Raw genomic sequence first — 18,233 nt, forward strand, 5'->3', positions numbered from 1 at the left:
AAGGTACATTTGGATCTGGTTCTGTTCTTGGAAACACTTAAACCATTGACAAAGGATGGAGGTTTACCTGCGCCTGAGGCCACAGGACCACTGGAGTGATGCCAGGAACCCTTCTGCAGAGACCTAAGTGTAAAAGATTGGATTAAATCAGTTTAGTTTACAACAACGTCAATCATTTTGTAGTAGATTAAATTTTGGGGAACACTGCATTGGATTGCATTTATCAATAGTCTACTGGGGCTTGATCATTGATCTGACAGACCCCTTACCTTAGTGACCGGGCGTGATCCAGACTGGACCAGGAGTTTGGTCTCTCGTGGTTTCTGATGGCTGCGTAGCTGTCGCTGCGCCTCGGTGGAGCCGGTGCCCCCTTCAGGCTCTCGTAGGAATTGCGGCTGGCTGCTGGACCCCATATTGGACCCACGCTGTGTCTGTTTGAAGCTGGTACACTTCCACAGCTGCTGCCACTGCTGCTGCTGCTTCCGCTGCTGCTTCCACGATAACAGACCCCACCGACTGAACCGGAGACCAGAAGATAAGATTACAACAATGACCACATTGAATCAAAAGTAACATTTGATAATCATTCTTAAAAGAGGGACGTTACCTTGCACATCTCGACTCTGTCCTGTCCTCGCTCCTACACCGCTTCTGGAATCGTTGCTGCGTAAGAATGCAGCCGAGGTCGAGCCTAACTCTTGCTCTTGAGATAATCCTTGCTGGGCATCGTAAACAGTCCGGACGTAACGCATGTCAGCCTGCTGCAGCTCTCCACTCCCGCCTCCTCTCTGAGGAACCGTCTCCAGCGAATAGGAACGCTCCTGGCTGAAGGAAGGGTTGGAGGCAAGGTAGTCAGGGATGCTAGAGCTGGTGGAAAATGAGGAGTAGGCGGAGTCTCGTTTGTTGTGGAGGTGGTCGATGCTGTTGGAGGACCTGGAACAAGACAAGAGGGTCAATATGAGATCATTTATTGGGATATTTGAAACACACCTGGTCAAATGTTATCTGCAGAAGCACTTTCAGACATTACAAGTTATGATATACAAATAACTGCATGCTCATGATCCTGTTTGTTTTAGTAGCTAAGAAAGAGACGTCAATTTTTAATTAAGATTTTAAGAACAATTAAGAATTAAGAACAAGCCAAAGCTCTCTCCACTCCTTAATTAACAGCAATGACAGATTACAGCTGCTGCAAAGATTGCATTTTGGCTGATTGTTCCACCCCTCCCTCTCCTTCTGTTTTCCTGCATGCAATCAAATCCTGCCATTTCAAATCCTGCATTCAGTATTCTTCAGTCGAGTTTGTTTACAAAGATTATGGATGGATAGACTAACACCCCCTGGTTCCTTTCCTTCTCTCTCCTCTTGTTTTTCTGAGGTGCATTGGTGAAATAGGGCAGCATTGTTTGGGCGGCACAGTCGCTTGATCACAGAAGATTTAGGACAGAGCTAAAAACTGACTGCGGCACTAAAAGGGACTCTGCAGCGAAAAACAAGAGCCAACAGATGGCTTCACTGCTGACTGCAGCACAACAATGTCTTTTGAATCTCTGCGGCTCTTCAGTGTTAGATACTGTTACAGAGGAAGTTTATGACATCAGACTGGATGGTGCTTCACCCTGGAACCTTTGTATTAACCCAAGGTTCCCCCAGGTCCCTTTTGAGGACCACAACTACCAGAAACTTTTAGTTCCAGGACCTACTCTTCAAGGAACTGTTCCTGTCTGCATTTCTAACAAGGCCTGAAGTCCCTTGAGATTATGCAACATATGGAGAAAGAATAAAATGAATTGCACTACTTTTTGATCGTGCTTTGTCCATCATGAATTGACATGACTTCAAGAAATTCTAAAAGCCATGTCAGAGATCGACCAGTGTTTCAATTTAAAGAGCAACCCTGTTAACTGGAGACTCTCAGCCGGGTGCATTCCTCACCAACGTCTTTAGATGATCATTAAATATCTGATGAAGATATTTGGACATTTGAATAAAAACTAAACTAGGATGCATTCCCGAGGACTCCCTCTGTGTTTCAACAGCTGTTGTAAACTCCACAAACACTGACATGTTCAGCTGAAGGTCTCCAGTTTACAGGGTCACTCTTCAGACTGGAACACCGGGAGCTGACAGAGACGCATTCACACTATCAGGCTCAGGGAAGACCAATGTTCAGGAGTTATTAAACCAAGAGAATCACAGGTGTGTGTGATGTTATTGTAGACGGAGGGTGGAATAAAAACACTGAGGGTAATCTACCATTAGGAACGTTCAGCGTTGCAGGCCCCACCCCCTAAAGTTATTTTGGGGGTGGGGCTTTTCAGGGGGAGATTAACCTAGTTTCCGCTGCAGAAACGCAGAGTTCCTCAAAGGTCCCAAGTTCCTGAGGAAGGTTCCTGATTTTATTCTGCTTTAGTTAAAGAAAGAGCGAGCAGTTTCCCGTGCTGTCGGTCGTGTCTGACGTGTTTGTTTGACCGAACCTGGCAGAGGACAGCTGGTGGCAGGAGGAGTAGGCAGGGTGGGGTCCACTGTGGGTGTGATGGTGGTGGTGCTGAGCTCCACTGTGAAGCTGGGAGGACTGTGGAGGGTCCAGGCTCTCCATGCTGCCTCTGGAGCTGTACTGGTCTGGACTCTTCCTCAGGTAGCCGCCGCCGCCAGAGTCAAACCCGCCGGAGAGGTCGGTGGTCGAAGCGCTGAGAGGAGAGACGGAGATGTAATTTAATGATACTTTAGTATTCATGTCTGGCATGTTGTTCTTTTCAATGTTGTCATTTTCTGAGATGAGTGTGAAATTAGAAGAAATAGACTGATAAAGGTCAGTCTTCAACAGATTCCTCCTCTTACTCTAAGAATAAAACAGACTTGGGTATTATTCCAGCGTGAGGATAAAGTGTTAACCTAGCAGAACGTTTAGATAATCAGGTTCGTGCCTGAAAAGCGTTTTATTTGTTGAAACTGTTGCTTTTAAAGTCACTGATTTGCTGCTTTTACCTCACCCCAGATAACTGGCTGGAATGTAAATGTTTGTGAGTGCGTGTGTCGACGTCACAGTTTGACCCACCAAATCTTTCAACCGAACACAATGCAATTACCACTCTGAGAAAGAGGACAGTCTCTATCTGTGATGTCTCTATTTCTCCACCCCTTTGTCAGAGACTGAGTCCAATATTTGTGTCACAGATCGTCTCTGTGTCGAGTTACTGTCCATTTTTTAAACCCCAGTCCTGTAAAAACTGTTGCAACAAACTTTTTGGTCAGTCATGCTTAAGTATGTGTGTGTGTGTGTGTGTGTGTGTGTGTGTGTGTGTGTGTGTGTGTGTGTGTGTGTGTGTGTGTGTTGGGGGGTTGTTGCCATGAGAGACCCCGAGGTGAGGGGGAAGGGCACCAGGAATGCCCCTCTCGGTGGGCATCGACGTCAATGCCCCGTCCACCCGACACAGCCACGCCAGCGTTTCATTCATCCCTCACGGCCGTTTCAAACAAACAGTGATGTAACTCTGACGACAAAAACCTGCTGACCAGGAATATGTGCAGCTCACAGGAAACACAACAAACCACTACAGGAAATCAAGTCTGTTATATATCTACCTGTTTTGACTGAAGCTTTGACAGATTTTATTATGAAATATGAAAACTCTGAAAAGGTAACAAACACCTGTCCAACTGATGCTCGTAAAATGAAGCCAAAACCTGCAGTTCCTTTAATGGCCACTTGAGGCTGTCTCCAAAAGTGAGTCAATCTCCATAGGGCCCCATGTGAACTTTGAAGCCAAAACATGTTTATGATCTAGTGAAATTAAAACGAACACTATTTTTTGAACATTTTTCTCCAATCCCCAAAATTGTACCTTTAATACATGAACTTTAGTGGACTTTTTAAAAATGAATACATTTGGAAACAGTTTCTAATCCTCATTTTTCAAAGATATTCCTGCTCTATAAAAATTATGTTGGAAAAAAATATATAAATAAATGAAACATAAACAAATAAGAGTTTTTAAGTTACACGCGGCATGTACAGAGGATATTCTCCTCTGGTTTCCCGCTCTATCCATGGTGCTATCTTCTCTAACCAGAGGTGTAATAGCCTGAAAGTATAACTTAAAATAAAGGTCATAGTTCCCTAACTTTCCAAAAATGTACTCAGTTTAAAATATTGAAGCTACTATAAGGAATTTTATCTGGTTAGGAAACAGACTTAAATTGGCAGTGATGCATTTTTATGACCTACAAAAGTAAAGGAGCCCATCACTAAGATGAATAACAACTTTCCTGTTGTAGTTTTTAATGATTATAACAGCTGTGAGGGCGAGAGGTCACGCTAGATTATTGACATCTTGTCAGAAAAAGCCTTTTTCACTTTTTCCTTTTTCACTTTCCACAACAAAGATTCACAATAAGTGAATAATTTGATGGAAACGACAGCCAGATGATATCTTTGAAACATGATTTACACTTGAACAGAATAAGATGCAAAAGAGAAGCAAAGAGATAAAACATATAACTTTGTCCACAGGGGGCGCCAAATCAACACAAAATAAAAGTTCCTCACTGGAGCTTAAATTAATTTTCTTAAAATAGTCCTTCCTCCCTTAAACAGCCATTATTATTTTGCATTTTTTTCATACTCTTTATTCATAAATACAGTGAGTTAAACGCTTTTTGTTATTCATAGTTTGTACTTTAACTATGGAGTGATCTGGCACTTAAATGTCCTTTGGATGTATAAAGGTTTCTCTCCTCTTTAATCTTCTTTTTGCACGTTTGTCTTGTCCTCACAAACTTCTCTCTGTGTCTCCTTTATTTTGATCCTCACACACTTTAACCTTTTACTGCATAGTTGACATTTTGGACAGTTAACCATGTACACACTGTTAATCTTCACATAAAATATGTGGAGCTTTAAGCCACTGATGTTGTTGAATTATTAGTAATGAATAACGTCATTATGACACTTGAAAGCACAACATGCAGTCGGACAGTCAAAGGTCACATCGTAAAACGAAGAGATCAAAGCTAACGCCTTCACATTTCAATTTTAATCTGCACCTCCTGACATCCTAACACAGGATAGAGTTTGTAAAGACTGTTCTGTAAAGAAAAGTAACGACTGCAGGAGAAAAAACTTCTATAAAGTTGAGCTCAGAGCAGGACACGTTTAATGTCAAAAGCAAAGACTGGTGTCCGTCTGTCAGTGATAAGATAAGACATGAGACGTTGTGTTTTTCTCTGTAAGCATGAACTTTGACCTCTGAGGGTCTGTGGACAGCAAATACAAACTCAGTTTCACTCGTGGTGTTTTTGAACTCTTACCTGGCGTGGTAGCTGTGGTGCCAGGCGCTACTCATCGTGTCCATCCCTCGCTGGTCCAGTTCCTGCGGTCCGTCACCGAGCTTTGTCGAGTGCCATGAGTGAGGACGAGACGCCTGTTCACTGCGTCTGTGAGGTAGAAAAACAAAAGAGTGTGAGTGTTTGTGCAGCTCTAGAGTAAAGTTTTTAGTTTGATGACACATTCTGATACTTTCAATAAAGGTGAGAATAAACTTTATTGATGCTGAGAGACATTTAGGGATCCAGTAGACACATGGCGCATCCAAAAACACCTGCTGTCCATGGTGGCTGAATGGAGTGTTATGAAAAGCTTCTTGAATACTGCTGCATTATTAAAAGAAAAAAGCATATAATATCCCCAGAATGTTGATATCTCTATCAGACCATGCACATCTCCTCTCCTGCAGCACAGACCTTCATTCAAAACAACCCAATAAGTGTCTGCAGGGAATTAAACACTAAGCAGAGATAACTATCAGAGCTGGAAAACGGCCATTTCAACGTGATATATCACCCTGATGTGTCCTCCCACAGTTACACAACAAACACACAGCTGCATGGTCTCATTCCACCGAAGTCTGCTGCCTCTCCCTTTCAGTGGAAAGAGAAGGTGGAATACTTTGACTTAAAAATAACAAAGAGCTTCAAAGGAAGGCATTATCAGGCAGTTTAAGGATGTTTTTCTGACCTTACACTCTCAGAGTCTGCAGGAACCAACATGATAAGTCTCTAAAACTACATTTTCTCATCTTTTAATAAGAAGCATCACACTTCCTCCATGGCTTCCTGTTGTCTTCATTAACTCACTTTAATCTGCATCAGTATAAGAGTGAGACTATTATAAAATGTAAGTCTATTTCCTGTCAAGGAAGGCTTCCTGTGACTTGAATTGTACTGTGACCATCAGAGGCAATGCTGCTGCAACAGTTCAAACAATCTCCATTAGAAGAAATACAGAAATATTGCTAATTCCAAAGTAAATGCAAAAGAAACACAATGATGGAAGCATGCAGCAAATTAGAAAATGTGCTGCTAATGAAGATAAAACTGCATTAACAGCAACTGGCTGCACAAACACTGAGCAATGCATTACAGGAGTGCCCAAAGGAACATATTTATCATCAATAAGAGGGTGACCAAATATTGACACCTTTCTGGCTTTTATGTAGGTTTTTTTAAATAACTTATTTTAATTTATCTTTTTAATGTCATTTTATATTAATTTTAATATTCTATTGGTTTTTTTTTTAACTCTTTATTTTTTGTTATTTTATTTTATTACTATTTTATTGATATTGTAGTGCTTTTATTTATCTTAGACTTCTATCTTTACCTTTATTATTGTCTTAAACAGTCAAATTTGATCTTTTATTTACTTATTTCTGAACTATTTCTCTTTGTTTTTTATTATATATATTTTATTGCATTTAGTGTGCATTAGTCTTTACTTCTTAATCCATTGGTGCTTCAAGTTAAGTCATGATATATTATATATTTTTTTCCAATTGCTGTAAAGCACATTGAATTGCATTTGATTTGTATGAAAGGTGCTCTATAAATAAAGCTTGATTGATTAGTTGAAATATTGAAGTTATCAATCGGATGGGAGTGTGTTGCATTTGTTTTGGACTCTAGCATGTGCATGAAGATGCAGCGTTTTTCTCCAAATGGCAATCTTTCGATCCGTTACAGCCTCAATGCTCTTGTTTGTCAGAGTGGAAGTATCATGAGAGGCTTCAGGTTAATCATCCACAGGAAGTCTTTCATTGAGGAAACCGAAAAAAAGCCAATAAAAACTGAAAACCAGACTGCAAAGATCAATAAATGAACACACAAACTCTATCTACAAAATATTGAAACTCAGAGGATTCATGACTCTCTGGTTTTATATCAGGGATGATATAATGTGAAAATCACGGTACGTCCCCATCGTTATATTTGAATGTCTTATCGAACCAATGACGATAACGGAGACATTCAAAAACACATGAGGAACAAAATAATCCTCCTCATCCTCTTCATATTCAACATGTTCTGCTGCTCTGTATTTATCCTCACAGATAAACAGGAAGAGATCGTATCAGGGTAAGTGGGGGACAGAGACATGAAAGCCTGCATGGACCAAAGGAACTCTGGGTAATGACAGGACATGACTGGAATACCTCAACACGCTATCATCGCTGTTACACTCATACAGATATTCACCTTCAACATTAGCTTTAGGGCGAGAGTGGAGTTCACGTAGGATTTGATTTGAATCTAAGTTTGAACCCGGATCACACTGACGCAGAGTTTTTCCTCTCATTTAGCCCCAATACTGATCCAGAGGCCATGCAAAAATCTTCATGGTTATATCTTCTGATTCTTGGCTTCTCAGTTCCTGAATTACTGGTTTACCAATCTTCTGATTCACAAGAGTAACGATACAGTCAGGTAAGATTGAAAGGTGAATAAACACTCCTGCCTTTCACCTTCAGGTCTCTAAGTTCATGTTCGGCATCGAATCACTTCCTGACAGGTCCCATCCTTTTCTTCCATTACATTCTCTCTTTATTTAACAATTCGAATCAATCTCTACGCAGATGACTCTCAGCTCTATCGCCAAAAGAAAAATCTTCAGGTGCATCTTTTAAATCTCATACAAGTTATAGATTTAACAAACTTGGGCTGAAGACTTGGATACTCAAATCCTACCTGTCACCAGTTTTTTTGACCAATATAAGTGGAGAGGAGCACGAGTTACAACACAAATACACAAACAAACTGAATTAAATTGGATGATGGTTTTTGACCTGTTTCTGGCCTTACACAATTTAACGCTTCTCGCTTTCAGGGTCTTGAATTTTTTAACAGAAATTGAAATAAAAGCATGTTAAAAAATAAATAAAACCTTTCCAATCTCACAGCCAGAGGCATGAACTGTACTTTCAAACACTATTTCGTAAACCTCTTCTGTGATGAACTACATGTGCGACCTGTTTTACCTGGAGGTGAACCTGAGGACTTTGGATATGAGGCCAGTAGCCAGGCTGTTGACGCTGGCCTCTGACGGCGACCGACAAAGCGCCCCATCCGACCGACCCAGATCGGCTTTCTTCTTCTGCTTCTTTCGGAGTTTCCTGCGGTAGAACGCCTCCAACAGCTCCATGTTCTCAATTTGTTCAAATCCACTTTATTCAAGTCTCTCAACTTTCTTCTCGGCTGTGCTCTTCTTAGATCTTATTCTTTACTTAAAAAGTCTCAGAAAGTTCAATTTCTACACCCATTCCTCATCGCTCCTTGAGCTTTCTGGGTTTCCCTCTAGAAAGACGTCCAAGCAAACCTTCGTCAGGTGTTCACTACATCCCTTGGACCTTTAGCATCTTCTATTCTTTTCCGAATAGTTTTAAAAACTTTTGCTAGAGCGTTTCAGCTTTCAGCCTCAGAAAATCCTTTCCTAACCTACTTGCTTCTGCTCAAAGCAAACAAAAATAACGACCCACTTTCTCCGACAGATGCTGCCACCTCTTTCCTTCAGCAAAGTCAATCTATTTCCCTTCACCATCCATACTCCAATGTACTCCAACAAAGAGATGCACCGCTACCGACCCTGTCTATACCATCAGTCTCTGTGCTCCAGTTCCAATCTGGGGCTGGCCGACCCAGTCCTGCAGCGTTGGTCCAAGGCCCTGAGCTCATTAAGCAAATTATGCAATTAAGCGTCATTAGGCCACCATACGATAAAAACATAAAGTAAACATCCTTGTCCCCGCTTGGTTTCGTTGGTTGTTGTTGATGTGGTGAGGTAGCAAGAGACACTGAAAGTCCGTTGGAGAGGGAGGAAAGAGGGAGGCAGGGTGAGAGATAGTGGGAGAGAATGAGTAGCTAGAAAGGGAGGGAGTATGCAGGGTGATAAGAGTCGTTAAGGAGAAGCTACCGAGGAATTAAGTAACCAAAACACTGACGGAGAGATGGTAGAAAGAGAGGACCAGAAAGGAGAGATTAAACATTCAGAAGGTTATGGAGAGAGCTTAAGGAAAGGAAGGTAAATAAGAGAAGAGAGAGAAAGAGAGAGAAAGTTGGTAAAAACTGTGAATTGTTGAGCTCATGGAAGCAGAGATGGATTCAGAGGCCGTAGGGAGAAAGACATCTCATGATGCAGCATGTGGTGCAACACAATGACGAGTATTGACTGCGAGGATTGGAGTCTAAAACAAGGACAGACACATTGAGAAATCCCGGCTCAGTCAGCTGGGAAAGTTGAATTAATTACGTAGTTGTGTTTTCCCAACAAAACATAAAAATGACAAAAACCAAACTTCCTATTATTGTAAAACTCTTGGTCATTCAAAGGTGGAAATTGTAATTTCTTCAACACTTGTATGCATGACGAAATCACTCTGACAACAAAGAATATTTTCCGTCAAACTAAGTAGCCTACTTTTTATTAAGTGCTAACTAGCATCCAAAACAATAAATGAAACAAGCAAAAATCAGTCAAAAGAGGAGCTAAATTGATCGAAACCCCTCAAAACTGTCTCTTCTGCAACCAACAGTAGCCTACTAATTGGATATTTGCTGGTTCTATACCCTCAAAAACAATTACCCCCTTTCGAAATCCACCTTATGGACATTTAGAGCTTCTTCAAAGACCTCTAAGGAACATCAAACCCATTTGAAGCCTGGCTCCTTCCCCATAAGACCAACGTTAATCTTTCCAGGATACCTTGAACCTTCTCAATAAACCATTTCAGCCACCTTACTTTCATGTTAGAACTTCTTAAGGACATGTTCAACAACATTGTGTTCCCTGTTAGATCATTGACGCTAGATGTTAGATGTTGGGCATACGGGCACCCTGCGGGGGTGTCAAGAGGTTTGAGCCAGCTTCGGGCTGCGACTCGACACAGGAAAGATTCAATGTGTGAGTCCTAATCCTTGGGAAGAAGTTCTGAGATTAATCAAACGATTAAAGGTTCATTTAGGTTAAGACAAGATCAGTTGTGATTCTGCTACCAATAACTCCAAGCTAACCCATCTATCGCTTTGTTTCAGACTTTATCTGCAAGAAAAGGTCAAAACAAAAGATATCTGTTCCCAAGACTTAAATGCTTACTAGCCTACAGCCCTTTAAATATGGACCTGTAGCACTGAGAGATCATGCGCCCAGTTTTCTAAATGTTTTCATCAACAGAAAATAGTTTGTGTATTGTGTCATTTTAAATTTCTGTGTGACTCAAACGCTGTGAAATGAGACTGAAAGCAGAACCTGATTGGTAGAAACAGACTATGAGACATGTGGAAAGTATAAACTTAGCTGTGAGTGTGTGTGTGCAGGGTGTGTCTCTCAGAACTGAGACCTTATCTCTTGTCGTGGGAAACTGTTCCTCCAGCTTATAATAATAATCCAAGTGATCTGCCCGGAAACAAGAAATTAAAAGAGAGAGAGAGATACAGGGAGAGAAATAGATAGCCTACTGATACACTTAATAGTACACCTTATGTGTCAAAACATGCTTATGAAACTGTTATTTGGTTATATGCGTGTGTGTGGGGTGTGTCAGACGTGTACGTGTGTTAAACTACTTTATCAGTGTTGATTTTGGCTCTTATGTGAAAAATGTATAGTATTTGAGTCACATATGAAGCTTTTCCTTTCCTGTGTTTCCATGACATACTGGTCGAAAACATTTTTGCTTGGCTTTTCCTTTACTGTAAACTCTCAAAAGGGCTAGGCTAAAAATCTGGTGTGCAGAAAAAACAGGAGAGAAATTACACTGTTTGTTAAAGAGATGTGAAGTGGAAAATGAAGAAAATGTGACCAAGAGGGATAAATGAAATGAAGCCGATGCTGAGAAGTGTTAAAAACTACAGTTTCTTGAGTGTCCACTAGAGGCTGGCTCCAAAAGCACCGCATACACACCCATTCAAAGAAGACGATCTTTACAGAAGAAATAAACATGTTTACAGCCTGGTTCAAAAAACTATTTTAGTCTCAATAGCTTGTTTTCTTTATCAACACATACTGTACAGGGGTGATTTTTAAAAAAACTTGTTAGTTTTGAAGCTATTCAAGTTACAAGTTTTGCCCAAATAAGGGCGTGGCTGTCCTGGTTGACAGGCGAGAACGCTGTATTTGCTAGCATGGAGGCTAAAGGCCCGCGTCTTTACATCATACCAGATCGACCGAAGTCAGGATGAGTCAGCATTTCCAATATTGCAACCACAGTCGACAGGCTTTAAAACTCAGCTTCAGAAACAAAAGGGTGACGTCACGGAGACTACGTCCATTTATTATACAGACTATGAGTTAAACACAGCTCAGTCACTGACGACCAGATCTCAACCTGGCTTACTGTATATGTTCAAGTACATTATCTTGCATAAAACAACGCCTCCTCTCTGACAGGAACAGCTCAGCGTGATATGTGTGAAGAGAGTCAGGGAGGTGAGATTCAGCGGCAGCCTGACAGCGGAGCAGGTGATGCAGCTGTGGTTTGTTGCTCAGGAGGAGACAGAGAGGTAAATAACAACACATAGAGGTTTAAGTTGGCAGATACTGTTCTTTAGATTAGATTAATGGCTCTGTGGATGGATACAAAGTTGGACAGGAGACTAGATGGTGCATCTATGATTGTGAGTGCAGGGGAGTTTGTTTGTATTGCACTTGTCTGTGTGTGCGCGTGCATTTACGTGATGATGTTGTTGAAGAAAAATGTGGTGATTCAACTAAAGAAACATCTTAGGAGAGGAAAGGGAGGAGAGGAGAGGATGAGAGGAGGAGAATAATGTGAGAAGGAAAGGAAAGGAAAGAAAGGAAGAGAGGAGAAGGGAAAAGGAAAGGGTAGGAAAGTAAGAGACTTTGTGTGATTATAAATTAGTCTGTCTGTCCTCACTAGATTAACACCCAGCCTCATGGGGCTCTGATGACCCTCTTCCTGTTTTTTGACCAATGAGAGACGAGCATTTTCCCTCCCTCTGCCCTCTACTCCCTCTGCTGTGATATCTGATAACCACCCAAAGCCTGGGGGATTGTGGGAGAATAGAGTCATTCTGCCTGTTTATCAGACGCTCTAACAGAGAGGTGCATTTTATTAAGACTCATTACACGTCCTTTCAAAATAAAAGCATGGAATATATCCTTAAGGAGTGAGCTTTCCAAGCACACTGATTTCAAGCTTCAGAGTTACAAAATGTTGATCTTATCAGACTTTGAGAGAGCTACAGGACACAAGTCCACAATCATCAAGAGTGAATGATTCACACTAGCACCCCCTAGAGGCTGTAATTGTCATTACAGAAAGAACAGAGTAATCCAGGGTTTGACCTCCATATTAGGATGAAACTTGCTGTTCAGAGCTTCAGTATTTATAGACTGTTTTATGTCTGCACAGACTGAGTTCTCAAACACAACACTTAAAGAGAAAAAGAGTCATAAACCAGGAACTTGGTGCACAGGCCCGGCTCAACTTCACACGCAACAACTTCACATTTCATCATCACAGGGTTTAAAGTTTGTCAAGGGAGGGTCGAGACTACAGGTGATAGTTAAACCCACTACAAGAAGGGGGACCGGGTCAGTTCATCACATAAAAAAAAATACTACTTATGATGATTCTTGCATAGCACACACTTCAAGTGACCTCATATACGGCTTCATGTTGTTTGTATCTCTGTCACTTATTGATGATTTTGCATTATGCATGTGCAAAACAAGGAATGTGTAATATATGTAGTTTGTAGTTCTTCTCAGTATCTGCTTCAGTGTTTGCATATTATGGTTTCATATCATATCATATTGATCGCATAGATCCAGTGGCATTGCATCGCATCATATTCTAAAGTATCTTATTGTATCGTATCACCTCTAGTGTAACGTATCCTATCATGATTGTATCGTATCATATTGTATTGTACTGTATTATATCGCATCCCTGTGAGGGGTGCTCTGTCTGGCCATTCTCAGAGTTCTGTGAGGTAATCATCATGCTGCAGGGTCAGGGTCACAACATTTAATCACCAACATATTCAGTATGAGTTTCTGTCTTTTTTAACTGGATGAGGTGTTCGATATTTAAAGTCAAAGTAACAGCTGATGGAGACACAGGAAACAGTGTGAGGTTGTTACGTAGCAGCCAAAGCAGACTGTGTTTGTGCTGTGGTTTTCCTGTTGATCTGAGTTTGGACTCTGAGTCTATAATAAATCCTCCACACACACAAACACATACATCAGAGGAAGCAGGAGCAGGACATCCTAACACCAGGGTGATAACCTCCTCCGTTGGCAGCAGTAAACCTGTCACTGAAATGACATCACTTCCTGTGTTAACCAGCAGGACGTCAGAGCATCCAGAGGTTGGAAAAATAATGAGAATTTATGCACGCTGGAAGGAAGTGATGTCATACAGGAAGTCACGACTACAACCACAACTTGAAGAGTTTCACGCTTCTGAACTCTAGAACCCAGCAGACAGACACCTGAGGCTGATAGAGGCTAGCTGAACGCTGCATTAAAAGAGATGCATGACATGATATCTCTGCATAACTGAAGCCAAAACAGTTAGAGCCCCCCCTGCTGGCAGACTGTAGAACAGTCTCTGCAATATTGAATCACAGATGGATTCACTGAATCAACACGTGAGAGGAGATAAACGCGAGTAGCAAAGACGTTTCAACATGGCTTTAAAATCCTTTTTAACTGAAAAAGCCATGGCAGAGATCGGCCGGTGTTTTGGTTTAAACAGTGACCCTGTTAACTGGAGACTTTCAGCCGGATGCATCCCTCATAAACGTCTTTAGACGATCATTAAATATCTGATGAGGATATTTTGAAATCTTAATAAAAACTAAACTAGTTTGCATTCCCAGGAACTCCCTCTGTGTTTCAACAGCTGTGTAAACTCCACAAACACTGACACGTTAAGCTGAAAGTCTCCAGTTTGCAGGGTCACTTTTAAAACCGTAACACAGAGAGAGACCGATTCGTGGTGGGTTTAGAGAAGACTACTGTTACAAGCTGCTAAATCAAGAGAATCACAGATGTGTGTGATGTTATTGTGGACGGCGGGTGGAATAAAAACACTGCGCTTAATCTACCAATCAGACACGTTCAGCATTGCAGGCCCTGCCCTTGAGAAGTCCCGGGTCCTTTGAAAAGTACTACCCAAATGGCAGGGTCTTTTTAGGGGAAAGATTATCCATCTCTGAAATAAATTTAGACCCTGGGTCCACCGGTCGAAATGCACATAGTTCCGGGGTAAAGTTCCTCCGGTCGAAAAACACCTAAAGTCTTATTTTTGCACCAATTGAAGAGGACATTAAACTTGGGAACATGTTAGTAAATTATTATCCTGAGTCCTTGGGAGACAGAACCCTGAGAATACAGGATTTAACACACACACAGTTGAAGCAGTGTGTCAGCTCTCTCACCTGTTCTTGATGCGCATTTGGACTCCTCCAGCCGAACATGATCTGCTGTGGTGGGATGGTGACGGCGTTTGTTGTTGTTGTTGTTGTTGTTGTGGAGTGGAAGGACGGGAACGAGACGATAGAGGAGGTGGAGAAGGAGGAGGAAGAGCGGGAGGAGAGGAGCACGGAGTGTCAAACTCCTCGATGTATCCCGGATCGAACTCCCTGTGGAAACAGATGGGACAGAGAAAATGGCTGTGAAACCTGGAGGAAGAGTCGCTTTCATTCCCAGATTCGTACTCAAGATGTTTGTTTTAATAGCTTATCAGGGTTTTTCCCTGCATGATCTCTAGGCCCAGGTTGAATTGGCTAATCTTCAACCATCACACCTACAAAATTACCGCATGGCTGCCAAAATAAACCAGGCTGGTATGTTCAGGTCTGACCAGTTCAAACAGGAACGTCAGCATGTCTGTTTCACACTCATGACATCACATGTACAGCCTGACCTACAGAGAGGGATTCATACAGGAAAAGGTCAAAGTTTAGAGGTCACAGGGGGGTTAAAGGTGTTTTTGAATCACTCTCATCTCACCACATGCACAAGCAACATCGTCTTTCATATTTAGCTCTGTTTAAGTCCATAATAAAACAACTGGTACAATCTAAATCAAGTCCAGAGAAGGCTCAGGGATGTTTATGTGTTATGTTTCTTTTTATTCCAGCTTCTTGTCTTGATCTGACAGGAAATGTTGGGGGAGAGAGTTTGGGATGATGTGCACTAAACAGTGACAGGATCAGGAGTTAAATCTGCAACCTGTGCCATGACGACTTTAGCTTCCGTGTGGCGCCTGGCCCTGCACGACCAACTGAGCTACACAAGCACCCAGTGTCAAGGATGTTTTTAGCCTAGCTTAGCACAAAGACTGGATGCAGAGGGAAACTTACAGTGTTGATGTCACAGAAACTTTGCTGCAGATGGTTGACTAAAGTGGTGAACAACAAGACAAAAACTGTCACCACAAACTCTGACTGTTTAAACCAAGCGGCAACCTCCGGTCTCAAAATATGAAGCCCAAGCGGAAGTGTTAAAAACTACAATTCATCGAGAATCCGCTTGAGGCTGGCTGCAGAAACACCGGAAGCCACATACACACCAATTTAAAAAAGACGATCTTTGCAGCATTAATAAACATGTTTACAGCCTGGTTCAAAAAACGTCATGCCTCTACATAGCTAATTTCTCTATCAACATTCAGAGGTAACATTTAAAGCTCCTGTTGGAGGTTTTAGCTTCTTATCAAACATTTAGACATTAAAACTGAGGCCAACAAAATCAAATGAGACAATAAGCAAACAGATTCATCATTTTCATACAATTTAATGCTTGGAACCTCTGCTCTAGACTTCCTGTCAGACATAGCTGAGTCACAGCCATAGACTGTATAAAAACACTGATATAGTCATAATGACGTCATCCATTGGTTTCTGTAGAGGCTTTGTGAAACCTAAAGATGGAGGTCAATGTATTGGAAGATGCTGACTCAACCTAAAGGCTGATTTATACTTCTGCGTCGCCCCTACGCAACAGGGGCTGACGCGGACATGAGCCCCACATACTTGTGCGTCGGTGTGTCCGTGTCGCGCAGCAATTCTCCACCGAAACGCCTGAGGGCAGTGCAGTCTCTCTGATAGCCGGTCGCCTGCTTCCGGTCCTGCTACGATCTCTGTTTACTTTTCCACATCGATTCAGAGCGTGTTATATTAATCTACAGCTGATACATGTTGCTGTTTATCATACAGACATGATTACATGAAGAATAGAGAGGAGGAGATGAAATACACGGCCGATGTGTGGCCGATGTCCGGGATCCCGGAAGTGCTGTGAATGCGGGAAAGACAAAGCCGTCGAGCGGACCAATCACAGAGCTTGCGGTCCGCGTCGGCTCTACGCGTAGTTACATTTTGGAGGAGGTGCACGTCAGCTACGTGCGTAGGCCTCTGCGTAGGTACAGGAGCTACACGGACCTACGGCGTAGGCTACGCCGTCGATTCGACGCAGAAGTATAAATCAGCCTTAACTTTTGGTCAACAGACAAAGAAGTGGAGCTGAGGTGAGCCTAAAGCCTCCAGGCAAACAGCAACAACACGCCCAACTATCAGTCAAACCTACTGTGCTCTTATGATTAAAAATGCATAATCGTAATATCTTCAAAATGGATTACTTATAAAAACATTTAAGATAGACCGTAACATTTTTTTTGTAGCCGGCTGTAGACTTGTTTAATTTTGTTGTAAACGGGGGTTCCTTCCTCCTTTGGAGCCAGCCTCTAGTGGACACTTGAGGTACTGCAGGTTTTTTTCACAGAAGCTATGTTTTTACATTTTCAGAGACAGGATTGAAGCTTGAAAGAAAGCAGGATGATTTGTTTTGTTTGTTAAAACTACAAATGTGCAAGACAGACTCAGCTAAGAGAGCCAATGTGCCACTTTGTCCACAGGGGGCGCGAAAAACCAACGAAAACTGAAGGTTTTCAAAGAAACTGTGATGGATTAGGAGTGTTGGGACTGAATGCATTTTTTCAAGTAATTATATATGATAAAAGTTTCCTGATAAACTTGTGTGTCCATGCTGGAGCTATATTCAAATCTAAAACTTTATAAAGACAACCTTTGTCTCAGAGAACAATCACATCAGGCTTTAGAGTCGGAGCTGTTTCCTCCCTCCACCCAGAGGAACCTTTTAAAGCTTAAATCCTTTTAAACAGAGGGATGAATACACAAGACAATATACAACACACTGTGGGGACATTCCACTGCTGAGTATTCAGAAAAGACTTCATACATAATACATCTAAAGAATAATGTGTGCCATAGATATATATACAAACACACACACACACACACACACACACACACACACACACACACACACACACACTAACAGGTGCAGAGATAAAGAGTCATTAAAGTGAAACCTGTCGAGCGGGTCGGAGGAATGTGCGGCAGCCGCAACACCCAGAAAATCACCTGAAGAGGAGGGACCGTGTTGTCACATTCTACTTTCCATCTCAGTACACACACACATACACACACATACTGCTTTCCCTGCACCCGAGTTCAAAAGTTTCAGGTACCCTCAAGCCTTTGACTGAACCTTGAGCTACTCGTCCAACGTTTGTCTGGCTTTAATTAACAGCTGCTGCAGTAAAGCTCTAAAGCTCTACTACCTGGATGTAAACATGCACAGCATGGTTTGCCAGTATGTTGATCTAGTAAATGGAGATAAAGTTGTATGCAGGCTGTGCCTGGTTAAACTGACATATAACCACTCTACCAGAGCAATGAGGAACCAGCACAGACATGAGGCCGCTAACCTGCAAAGAGGACTGAAGGCTGTTGGAACTAGCTCTGCAAGTGTTAGCCAAGTTAAATAAATGGAGATAAATTGTGACTTGTTTCCTGAGCATTTCTTGCCTTTATACTAGTCAGTGAGTTGCCATTTACATTTCTGT

At 41.9% G+C, this 18,233-nt stretch overlaps 1 protein-coding gene across 1 annotated transcript in view; it reads right to left on the reverse strand.

The window, feature by feature from the left end:
- The window catches only part of shroom3 (shroom family member 3), a 67,112-nt gene that overhangs the window by 22,211 nt on the left and 26,668 nt on the right, over window positions 1–18,233 (reverse strand). Inside the window, exons 3-8 of the mRNA XM_034709210.1 lie at window positions 14,740–14,943; window positions 5,314–5,439; window positions 2,481–2,693; window positions 608–933; window positions 270–516; window positions 68–123 (exon numbers count right to left, since the gene is read on the reverse strand). Of these exons, the coding sequence (XP_034565101.1) occupies window positions 68–123; window positions 270–516; window positions 608–933; window positions 2,481–2,693; window positions 5,314–5,439; window positions 14,740–14,943 (1,172 nt within the window). The remainder of the gene's footprint in view (window positions 1–67; window positions 124–269; window positions 517–607; window positions 934–2,480; window positions 2,694–5,313; window positions 5,440–14,739; window positions 14,944–18,233) is intronic.

This window comes from Notolabrus celidotus, chromosome 19, assembly GCF_009762535.1.
Source record: "Notolabrus celidotus isolate fNotCel1 chromosome 19, fNotCel1.pri, whole genome shotgun sequence".
NCBI lineage: Eukaryota > Metazoa > Chordata > Actinopteri > Labriformes > Labridae > Notolabrus > Notolabrus celidotus.